Source organism: Phoxinus phoxinus (assembly GCF_949152265.1).
Source record: "Phoxinus phoxinus genome assembly, chromosome: 15".
NCBI classification, from domain to species: domain Eukaryota; kingdom Metazoa; phylum Chordata; class Actinopteri; order Cypriniformes; family Leuciscidae; genus Phoxinus; species Phoxinus phoxinus.
The window spans coordinates 27,707,495-27,719,549 of record NC_136890.1 but is presented as its reverse complement, the minus strand read 5'-3'; the positions used below and the strand labels follow the sequence as shown (position 1 = coordinate 27,719,549).

The following is a 12,055-nucleotide window of genomic DNA, read 5'->3' as shown; positions in this document are numbered from 1 at the left end:
TGTGCTTTCTTCCGGGATTATTTCATATAATTTAATACACCCATTACTTCGCCCACGCCTTTGGATTCCGCCGTTGTCGTTGAGTATCGTTTGAGAGAACAACCGTTGTTTCATATATTTTTTACAGTCTATGGTTCTCCTGCATGCATCCCAAGTGAAAATAGTGACGTGTCAATCCCTCTAGTGGCGAAGAATGGCATTGCATCCAGCAGCGCAAGATGTCAATAAGATTTCTGAAGCCAAACTTGAAGAAAGTGATGTATTTTACAATGCACTGAGCTTTTATCTAACATAAGGACCGCATATTTAATAATTGCCTTCTCACTCTACTGAGGTGAAAACAGCTATAGCTACCCATACCAAATGAGATAGCCTATTGAACTGAAATTCTGAAAAACAAATAGAAATTGGAATTTTATTTTATCCAGTAGGATTTCTTTATTTTATAATAAAGCTCTTGTTTAGCTGGTTCCAAATTATGATAGATTTTCCTGATTGCACTCCTTTTGGATTATATAAGTCAGAAGTGGAACAATTTTGTGTTTTGCTTCCATACTTTCCCAAAAGCCCGTTTGTTAGATTCAAATAAAGGTTTTAACTAGAGTGGAATGTGCTGTATGTAATCCTCTAACATAATCTGTTTGTGGGCCTGCCCTTCTCTCGTTCTTTCTTCCACCAAACACATGATTCAGATCAAGCCCACTTTTGAGGCTATATGCTAAATAAACGAACAGAGGAAGTGCAAATCTGGACCAAAGTTCAACCTCACGCTGTTCCCGGTCCGATTTCTATGTTAGTCGCCACTTTTAAAACAAGAAATATACAATGAAAACATAAGTGAAGGACCTTGCTCACTCTTGGCAATACACTTTCACACGATGTCTCTGGCAGATCAGGAATAAAAACTGCACAGTTGGGGCATTCATCGCAAAACTTGTCTTCAGGACATCGCCAAAGACAAGGTACAATGTCTCATTCTACTTGTCTTTGTGGTTTAAAATGTTTATTTTTGCAGTAGTAGTTCAATCAATGTATATCATTATAAAGAGTAAATGGCGACTATATTGCAAAATGTCCTTCAGGACAATGTACACAGTATTTTTTTATACAATGAGCTACACAGTTGTAGCCTATACATTTACATATTTGTGCAAATCACTAAATTGCTTGCACCATTTAACAATACACAGGTTTTACAAAGTTTAATCTTGGATAAATAGCCTTTACATAACTATTTAGCATACATGTGAGGGAAATGTATCTGTGCTTAGTCACTAGACCTTTTCTCACATGCAATCAGTTAACTCTTAAAACTGTACATGATATCTTGAAGCAGGGTCAGGTCAGTGTGCATTGATTCTCTCAGATAACTGTGATGTTATTAAGATAACAAATGAAAGCGCAACCCACTGGCAAATGAGGAAAAGAGACAAAACACAAATAAATAAATAAATAATTGAGATAAAGACATGAGATCATTACCAAAGACTTAAAATAAGCATTGATATCCATTTGTAATCATAAATGGTATAGGTATAAAAACTCATTATAGTTTTTTTGGTATTTGCATTATTATTATACAATGCTATATTATCAGAAAGAATCAGCATGTATCCATCCATTAATTTGGGTTTACAAAATGGCAAATTAAGAATCAGTAAGATGTTTGTATTTTATTTGTAATAATCAGTTTCTAAATTTAAGCAATGGTAATAATTAATGGGGAAGTTCACCGTAAAAAAAGAAAACCCTCTCATCATTAATGTTAACCTGAACCTGTATGACTTTCATTTGCAGAAGACAAAAAGTATATATATATTTTGAAAGACCAAGTGGTCCAAACGACATTCTACCGCTTTGAGGTTCATTTAATGGACCAGAAACAACATGAAGGTGAGTAGATTTTCATTTTGGGTGAATTATCCCTTTAAAACACAAATATAATCAGTCAGTTAACTTGGCATTATTTTCTAATTTACCAGCATAAGCACGTATGATCATAACACGTTTTGATCTACAATTGCAAAAAGTCAAGTTGCAATGAGTTTCCCAATCAAAATGATTGACTAATCAAACATACATTTTCAGACAATGCTGCTGCATCCCTCGATCTTTGTCCTTGTCTTTCTTTGGAGTCTCCCACCACTTTCCCTGGCTGGGAAGATCTTAGTGTACCCTGTGGATGGAAGCCACTGGCTTAACATGGACATTCTGCTACAAGAGCTTCATCAGCGAGGTCACAAACTGACAGTGGTCCGTTCTGCCAACAGTTGGTATATCCCAGAGAACACCACGCACTATACGCCCATCACTGTCCATGTTGAGCACCTCAGCAGCCTGGAGGACCCGGAGTACATGGCGTCCTTTCTAAAGAGAAACATTGACATTCAAAGAGGGAAGGGATCAGTTTGGTCATTCATTGCCCTGCAGAAAGAAATCATTACTCTTTTAGAAGAGTCTCACAGGTCTTCTGCTGAGATGGTGAGGACCATCCTAGAAGATAAAAAGCTTATAAAAACACTAAAAGAGTCCAAGTATGATTTGATGCTAACTGATCCTGGTTTTGCAGGAGGGGTCATATTGGGCGCGCACTTGGGTCTACCAATGGTGTTCAACGTACGATGGATAACAAATGGAGAAGGGCACTTTGCAATTGCACCCTCACCGCTTTCTTACATCCCAACTATTGGATCCAGGGTGACGGACAAAATGAGCTTTGCGAATAAAATGAAAAATCTCTTGCATTTTGGAATCGGACAATATATAGACCACATGCTCACAAGGCCCCTCTATCAAGGAGTTGTCAGCGAATACATAGACCCGAATTCCAATGTCTACACTCTGACCCAAGGAGCGGATTTGTGGCTCATGCGAGTCGATTTTGTATTCGAGTTCCCTCGTCCTACTATGCCCAACGTGGTCTACATTGGAGGCTTCCAGTGCAAACCATCCAAACCTCTACCAGATGAATTGGAGAAGTTTGTCGAGAGTTCTGGAGAGCATGGGGTGGTGATCATGTCTTTGGGTACTCTGCTTGGAAGTATGGTTCCTGACATATCTGAGGTTATCGCCTCCGCCTTCGCTCGCTTGCCTCAAAAGGTGATTTGGAGGCACGTAGGGGAAAAGCCGTCTACGTTGGGGAAAAACACACTCATAGTGGAATGGTTGCCTCAGAACGACCTCCTAGGGCATCCTAAAACTAAAGCTTTCGTCACCCATGGAGGAACGAATGGAATCTATGAGGCTATTTATCACAGCGTGCCGATGGTTGGACTCCCGCTCATCTTCGACCAATTCGACAACATGATTCGCCTGGAAGCCAGAGGGGTGGCTCAAGTGCTTGACGTCGCAGTCCTGGATGTAGATACTCTAACGCAAGCCCTGATGGATATCCTGGATGAAAATCAACCATACCAGAAGAACATGCGCAGAATGTCAAGTCTACATCATGACACACCACTCAAGCCAATGGACAGCGCCATCTTTTGGCTGGAGTTTGTCATGAGGCATAAGGGTGCGGCGCATTTACGCACAGAATCCTACAAGCTTCCTTGGTATTCCTACCACTGTGCGGATGTGATAATGCTGATAGGGAGTTTGTTTACGGCAGTCTGTCTGGTCTTGGTCTTAATGAGCAGGGCTTTGCTGAAAGTTTTTGTCAGGAAAAGGAAAGCCAAAAAAGAGTGAAGATCTCTTTGATAAATATTTTTTGGGGCTGATATCATTAATGCTGCTCTATGTAATGTCTGCACTACTTCCAATGGGTCAAGGTTTGGTTCGTTTGCATGGCCTTGTTAGATGTAGATGCTGTAACTAAACCATCTGGCTGAGAAACAAAATTATTTCTCCATTCATAATTTGGCTTTTAAAATTTAAAATTTCTTCTGCCTTTCACAGCAATGTTTTGTCACTAGAGAAGAGATTGGGACTGTGAGCGCTTTTATGTTACCATCAGCCAATCAGCATTGATCAATCACACATTTAGATTCAGAAGATTCAATTGGCTCAAAACATGGCAGGAGAACTAAGCATAAGCATAAGCAATGGAGCCATGGAGATAGCTTTTTCCAAGTATTTGTAAACCGCCCTCTAGATTCCTACAGAATTGCAGTTTCTAAATAGCTTCCAAATCCACCCTTCATCAGAAATCGTAAAAAAAAAAATTGTTTTTAGACAATGTTGCTTGGTCAGGCAGTTCAAACAGAGCAATTATTTTCGGGAAATTTAATTTTGAATGGCTAACTTGAAATTTCAACATCAATTATATGTGTTGCTTACAGTATATTTTAATGTTTTTAAAAAAGCAACTGCAACAGATTGTGTTTTTCAATTTGCTTTATTGATTTGTACAGACATTGAATGAACCAGCTGTCTATTTTGCACGTAAATATTTCACTTAACACAACCACCGGCATGGTCAACAAAAAAATAAAAGAATTCAAAAATCAGAGTCATAATGTGACAGATGGCCGATGATGCCGATGCTCCTACATTTTGGAATGGTGTATTACTATATATGGTTACAATAGGTGAAATACTTTAGAGTAAAAAATAAAGTGCTCCGTCTTCATCTGTTCTACTGTGTCACTTTGAGAATACTCTCATCTCACCTCTCCAAAAAGTAGCAATCCCATTTCTTTCTCTATGAAAAACAAAGTGTAAAAAAGGTTAGAAATGTCTAGATATTTCAAATCTACAGACCACAGCTGAATTGTCACTGTGTGATATTTAAGGGGGTCAATGTCATATACATGCAAGATATAAAGACAAACACTTGAACACAATCAATAGAACATGTAACCTATATAATAGATACCAGTCTGTAACTTTGTTTAGTTCCATTAGGAAAACATTACAAAATGCTTTTCTTCCTTCTGTAATAATAATAATAATAATAATAATAGCAGTAATTGATCCACAGCTAACTTTTCAAAACATCTGTTCCACTCACCCAACGTCACCAATTTCCTTTCAATATTTCAACAGTTTCATTATATCTTAACAGATTGAGGAGGAGAGAATGAAAAAGAAAGTTTAAAGAGAATGAATGTCTGGGAACAGCTTTGGTATATTAAAAGTATAGCAAAAACATCTCAAGTTAGTCAAATTACACATCTTCCTGCGATTGCATGTTGCTCAGGCATTTTTGTTTCACTTCAGTCATGTAAAAACACAGGTTGCGCTTCAGGTTGGCACACTGTGTTATCCGTCAAGACTTGTTGGACAGAAGTTAAAGCAGATTATTTCAACACAGATAACCCTGGCACAGTTGCTTGAATTCAAACGGTGGAAATGGAAATTATAAATATAGCATGTTAAAAAACTATATAGTAAGATCCAAGGGTAGGTCACATTTTAAACTAGCGATAACAGTCTAAATCGTTTTTCACTAGAACTCTTAGAAGTACCAAATCATTTTTTTTATTGAACATAAGCAGCCAATTTGTACCTTTGTAAAAATAAAAGGTACAGCCTTAATCAAATACTGCTGTCGAATGCATTCCAACTTTACAAAGGCATATCTCTGTATTATACTGATGCAAAAAAACTCTCTGCCCAGAAATTCAAACAATGAAGATTAATTTGAATGCTACGTTTTGGTCTAAACATGGATATTAATAGGCCTAGAGATTCCAAATGTCTAAATCGTTTTCGAAAATTCTGGGCAAAGAGCATCAATTAAGTTGTGAATTCAAACAAGAGCAAACATTTGCCAACGTTACTGGGTTTTTCCATAAACAAAAGAAAATTACAGGGACATGCATCAAAACACAAGCTGCAACAAAGCATATCATAAACCATTCTGAAAACCAATTCTCCATGCTCCAGAATCTATAGATGTTGGACTACGCCTCCCCTTGTGAATTTTCTAAAACTAACCCAATTGTGCAATAACTTCAATGATAAAACAGAAACAGAGAATGTTTTCTCTTTTTAAAGTAGTCATAGTTCCAAAGTGAAGTGCAATGTTGGAGTGTGCCATGAAGATTTTGTGTGATTTCTCATATAAACTCAATAGAGATTCTGCTTTGTGATTTTGTAATGAAAAGACTAAAAATGCAAGTTCACATCCAGAAGAACTTGAACATGGATGGTTAGACGACATTGACAGTGGAATTATTTCATAATGAGTTGAAGCAATGTGATGTTTTAAAGGCAAATCAGTCAATCAAACCTTATGCGACCTGTCCTGTTTGTTAAACTTTGGGGCGAACATTTAATTTAACCAGGAGAATTTCACTAAGAGCAAATGGTTGTGCAACAGAACTTGATGGAAATATAGCAAAAATAACCTAATTCACAAAAGCCTAAAAACAAAAGCATTAGTGTCAATTATGCAGGAATAAAGACAAAAGAAACTAAATGCCTTCTTTGTCCAATACTTTTCCCCTTCATCTTTTATTTCCACAACTTGAGATACTCAAAATAAAATAGAAATAACGCAACTTTCCAGAACACTTTTAACACCTCTTTTCATCCATATTGGCTAAAGATGCAAATCCCGGCCTCTAGTAGGGTATCTTTCTTTTAAGAGTCACTTCCTCCCTGTTTACATTCCTCACTCTTCTTTCCCCATGTATACCTTCTCATTAGTGTCCAATCTCTGCTCATCTGGGTCTCTCTGAATTTCCTCCACTTACCGAGTCACTCCCACCACTAGGACAAGGGACCCTCCCTGCTTCCCGTGCCTGCACCGGCACCCCCTGCCACCAGGTTCCTCAGCAACTTCCTCCTGCCAGCCTGGTAGTCTTCCTCATCTACGTTCACCAGGAGCTTAATGGCCTCGTGACCCACTGCCTGCTTCAGAGAGTCCGTGATGAAAACGCCCTTCAGGGCTTCCAATAGTGAACCGTTGATGTAGTCCCGCCAAAAGGCGTCCAGGTAGGTAAGCTCTGAGAACTTGATGTCACATATGATGGAACCCAGGTCACGGGATTTAAGGATGGTGTTGGCCTGGTTGAAACGCTCAAACTGCCTCTCCAACGCCTCTTGCTTGTTGGAGAAGACATTGCCTTGTAGTGCTGACTCGTGCTGACAGTACTCCGCACGCACCCTCAGTCTTATGTCTGCAAGAGAAGAATGATTAGTTTAAAAGGTGACTTTTACTGTATATCCATCTAAAAAAAAAAATTCAATCCTGAAATCTGTGCTCAAACGCTCAAATGAATATCATACATACCCAAAAATGGGAAGGCCTGGCTGAAATGGTCAGTTTGAACCTGATTGTCTGGCTTCAAAGCAACATTCAAAAGGTTGCCAAGAGCTGAGATGTTGCATGAGATTTAATATACATATTCAAAAGTCAAGTTTGGGGGAGTCTCGCCAAGTGGCCAGACCTGGACATGTCTTATTGCTTAAGCATGTAGATATGTTACAAATTCTTATGTTATGAGTTAAATGGTGTAGTTATGATTTTACTATTATCTAATAGTCAATAATCAAATTTTCTTGTTCTGCATAAAAAACATTGCCACTGTCATGTCAACCAGCATGCAACTTTTTTTTTTGTGCTAGAGCAGATTTGTTCTCTTACCACAGGTCTGTTTTTCTCTGCAGTCAGCTGTTGTGTGAGATCTTTTCCTTTTCCTGGTCGGTGGAGGTGGGGTGGGTTTAGCACGTGGTGGGCATACCTGGGGTCCTGATGGAGGACAGCAGATCAATGGCTGGTGTCCTAAGAAACAGAACATGATCAAAATCACTACCACAATGCCTGTCTTGTAGTACATGCATTTACACTGATTACGATTAGGTTTAGGATAAATAAATAAATGTGAAGATTTGGATGATTTCCAGTTCAGAATCAGAAAATAAAATGTTTTGTGTTAAAAATGCTGTAAGCAGTTAAGCTGGAATACACTACACAGCTTTTGCCCCAATTAGCAGTCCGGACAAGTTGGTGCTAGTTTGTCCATATATGTGCTGTACTGTACAAATGCACAATATCAGAGGTCTTCAACCCCGCTCCTGGGGACCCACCACACAAAATAATTGGCAGGCAAAAAGCACCTCAAAAGTTCTGATTGGCTAATCAAATAATTAGACCATAGTCCACAGCCCAGTTTTTGCTGCCTACAGAGTGACAGGTGTGATATTTCAGGTGTGATTAAAAACAAAAACAAGTGATGCACAGAAATTTGTGTAACCAAAAATATTTTTTCCACCTAGCCTCCACCAAGTCATGGAGGACCCAAAAAAAAATTAAGCATGCTAGTCTTTCTGACGGGACATTGTGAAGCATCGCAGACACCGTGTCGGTTGTCTATGACACACTATACGAGATCAAATTATTTATTCTTGCGTCCCAAGCAACGCGCATTGGCATTTACAAATCACAACAACGCTCGTCAAACGGACTTTTCCAAAATCAGACTGATTTCAAGTATAGTCTAAATCCGGCATAAGTCTGAGAGTGTATTTCATACACACAACGTGGATCAGCTCCAACAGATAAACATGTCAGCTGTGTGGATGCTAGGGCTGAGTTGACAATATAAATTTTTTTATCTTTTTTTAATCAATCTTGAGTTTGATTAACCAAGATTGCTGTTTTAAGTTGGTGCGTGAACAAAACTGCACTAAACATTATTTATAGCGTGCCTAGCATCTAATAATCGCAATAAGTGCCTAACATCTAATAATTGCAATAAGTGCCTAACATCTAATAATTGCAATAAGTTTTGTGTTTTGTTACTTTTGGTATGATATGGAAAAAGTCTGAGCTTTCAAATTCTGTGAATTTTAGAACGAAATTTAAACACAAAAAATTGGTTTTGGCACTCTTTGATACCCTTTAATCTCTTCCTCTTTACTAATAGTTACAGCATTAAGATGCTGTACAAACAGGCTTACAATACAAATGAAATAAAGATGAATGGACATCAAAAGGTATGTTGAAAGAAACAACTTACTGTAATATATCATATCATCAGTCACTCAACTAGTTGACTAGTTTCAACTTGGAAAAAAATATGTTCCATAAGTTAAATATGTTATTTGAGTGTTATTTTTAAATAAAATAAATTAACTGATTATTACATAAAATATATTATTAGTTTTCAGTTAAATTAATACATTAATTTTTTTTTCTGTAAATCATAAAAAATTAAAAATAATAATTTCAGTGCATCACTACCAAAAATGTTTACAGCACTAGCAAAAAGTCTAAAGCACAATTAAAGGAGGACACACCTGTTCTTCTGTGAGGAGTTCCCTGCTGGGCCTCTCCTGCTCCTCTGGGAGAAACATAACGGACTGACGTCTCCTCCAGATATTTATCCACTGGATCTGGGCACACTGGAAAATAATAAGCAACATATTACACCTTGCCAAAAAAAAAAGACAATAATCTGCTGTCATAAGCGGTGGATGAACTAGTGAGCAAAATGAGGGTGAAAGTGACAAGATCTCAGACCTGTCTGTCTCTTGCGCAGCGTGACGTACGGCAGCAGGTCATGGCGAGTGATGATGCGGAGCAGCTGAAGAACATGCCTGAAGTTTGTCTCATCACATCGCCCCTGACGCTCCAATGCGAGCAGGAAATCCCGGCCGCTTCGTATCCCTCCTCTCTCGTACTCGTCAATAACGTCCACAAAAAGGAAGGACAGCACACGCACATCACGGTGCGTCAGCTGAGCGCCGACAATATCAAACATGCGGTGAAGGGAGTAAAGCCCATACGCATCGTCCACAGCCTCCTCTGGCCACGGCTCCACCCGGCCAGACGCGGGTCTCCGAGACGAGGAGGAATTACTGCAGGACGCCGGAGCCAGTCGGCTTAGAGAGAGCGCAAGGGAGTTACCGTGAGTTGTTGCGGATGAGGATGCCGCAACCCAGCCTCTCCGAGGAGAGGAGAGCCCGGAGCGGGAATATGAGTCTATCGGAGAACGAGAAATGTGCTGCCTGCCCTGACTAGAGGAAGAGTTCTGTGGCAAAAGGAGGGCAGGGTTGGCATTCCCATGCTGCTGTGAGGTCATCACTCTTCGCTAGGCAGATGACGGGTGAGGGGGATGGCGGAAGGCCCTGTCAGCAGTGTGAAGCAGCTCGAACTCTGTCAACACGCTTGGCCTGCGACTCTCACCTCCAACTTCACTCTAGAAGAGAACAGAATTCATAGCATTAAGTCACTGACTCCACTACAGCATTATAGAGTCTTATGATATAATCAATTATACATTAATAAAGATGATAAACAGACTAGGGCAAATTATCACATGACCTGGGTGAATTTTACACATACGTAAACAGATCTATTGCTCAACTGTGTATCTAGACTGCTATTGCTCTATCATGCAACACATAAAAATCATACAGATCATATTTGCAAATCACATCTACATATAAAATCCTACAGATTATATATTCTGATACCATCATCTAAATTATTCTGACTTTATGTTGATATAACGTCTACATTAAAAATCATACAAATTATTATATTCTGATCAAATCTGCATTAAAACATACAGATGATATACTCTGTCTGAACACATCTACATATAAGGTTATACAGATTTTATACTCTGATATTACTAGCCTACTACATATAAAATCAAACAGAAGATATATTATGATATCACATCTACAAACAAAAACATAGATTACATATTCTCATATCACATCTACCTTTAAAACCATAATTAACATATACTTTCATATGACATATACTTTTAGTGCTTCAATTTAAGAACCTATGTGACTATAACTTAATTTTAAGCCTGTTTGTTCAGTTTTGATCTACTATGCATAATATAGGAAGAGGGAAAGTTAAGTCACTGACCTGGTTAGCTTATAAATGAACGTAACAGGTTTAAAAGGATGAATATAAAAAGATAGCAGGAGGCATCAAACATCTCACTTCCATATCATGGCTTTAAAAACACTAACATAATGCTCTTTTCAAGACAAGAAACTCTGGTAAAAAGATTTATGAATAAGCAGTTAGACATCAATAATCTCCTGAAATGTATCTGGACAGCTGTGTTAGCTTGCTTCTTAGCATACACAAGGAGGGGCTGTAGAACACAATATGTTAAGATTATATACATTTTCTATGTTAATATTTCATTGCGATCCCTTCTATTACTTCTATATTCCTAAAGATACTTAAACGTTATGTGCTATTGATAAAAACTTCGCTTAGCAACTGACTGCTGGCTTGCTAACGTCAACAGCGTGTAGCAACACTGAATGTATACAACTGTCTTACCTGTTTAATTTCATGAATCACTTTACAGACACGGTGACTATGGACGCGGACTCTGCTCGAAAGTGCGGTCTGGTCCTCATACATGTACAATAATCGTGTGTGGGGATAATTTAAACGGTTTGGTGAAGCTTGGTAATGAGCCCATTTTTTGTTCCTCTACTAAAATGTAGGTACATCCGGGACATGAGCAAGCGTGGGGCAACATCCGGGAAATGTAGGAAACGCTTCGTCTTTATCAAACAGACAATAAACTCTCGTGATGTGCAATTTTTTTTAATTGCTGTTACGAATAAATCTACAAGAAAAAAAAACGTTAATCAGAATAGGTCTTTGTATGGAATATAAATATTTATTTTTTTTGATCACGAGAAACACAACACTGCGTAGCACCTTTACATTATGAAAGATCACCATGGTAACCACATTTTAATCCAAAATACAATTACCTCACTAGATATTGTTACAAGGCCTACTGTAAAACTTAATAAATAAAAATAAGTTTATCTTTAAACCCAACAAGCTGTTTTTTATTTATTTATCAAAAACTGATTTTGTCAAATCTTTTTTTATCAACTCTGGCTGATAAAAAGTCAATGAATGCAAAATAGATTTGTTTCCAATAGAACAAATAGTCTATTCTAGGAAAATATGCTCGCCAGCTGAATAAGTTGCAAATCAATGTACATGACATAATTCAAAGCTATGCAGCTAACGATTTTTGCTTCCCAGAATTTTCTGGGAAGGTTTATGGTTATGAATAGGTTCTCGATTTTTTGTAACCATTATGCTAACATTAGGGGAATGTTAAAAGGGACGAGCCCTTAAATATTTCCCAGACTTTCTGTTGTA

General features: G+C 38.2%; 2 protein-coding genes across 5 annotated transcripts; one reads left to right on the top strand and one right to left on the bottom strand.

Moving 5' to 3' along the window:
- The first annotated feature begins 651 nt into the window (after positions 1 to 651).
- Positions 652 to 4,569, top strand: ugt5e1 (UDP glucuronosyltransferase 5 family, polypeptide E1). Of its 2 annotated transcripts, XM_079638586.1 has the most exons (3): positions 652 to 962; positions 1,798 to 1,893; positions 2,089 to 4,569. In XM_079638586.1, exons 2-3 carry the CDS (start codon positions 1,888 to 1,890, stop codon positions 3,685 to 3,687), a joined length of 1,605 nt encoding a protein of 534 aa, XP_079494712.1. In that variant the 5' UTR covers positions 652 to 962; positions 1,798 to 1,887; the 3' UTR covers positions 3,688 to 4,569. The 2 variants fall into 2 exon arrangements, with proteins under 2 accessions (XP_079494712.1, XP_079494713.1); XM_079638587.1 differs by lacking the exon at positions 1,798 to 1,893 and having other exon boundaries at positions 824 to 962; positions 2,089 to 4,350.
- On the bottom strand, positions 2,229 to 11,471 carry dedd (death effector domain containing). Of its 3 annotated transcripts, none has more exons than XM_079638590.1 (6): positions 11,207 to 11,392; positions 9,413 to 10,091; positions 9,190 to 9,294; positions 7,535 to 7,672; positions 6,642 to 7,067; positions 2,229 to 2,367 (listed from the first exon to the last, which is right to left on the bottom strand). In XM_079638590.1, exons 2-5 carry the CDS (start codon positions 9,972 to 9,974, stop codon positions 6,658 to 6,660), a joined length of 1,215 nt encoding a protein of 404 aa, XP_079494716.1. In that variant the 5' UTR covers positions 9,975 to 10,091; positions 11,207 to 11,392; the 3' UTR covers positions 2,229 to 2,367; positions 6,642 to 6,657. The 3 variants fall into 3 exon arrangements, with proteins under 3 accessions (XP_079494716.1, XP_079494715.1, XP_079494714.1); XM_079638589.1 differs by lacking the exon at positions 2,229 to 2,367 and adding an exon at positions 4,328 to 4,642; XM_079638588.1 differs by lacking the exon at positions 2,229 to 2,367 and having other exon boundaries at positions 4,328 to 7,067; positions 11,207 to 11,471.
- Between the last annotated feature and the right edge of the window lie 584 nt (positions 11,472 to 12,055).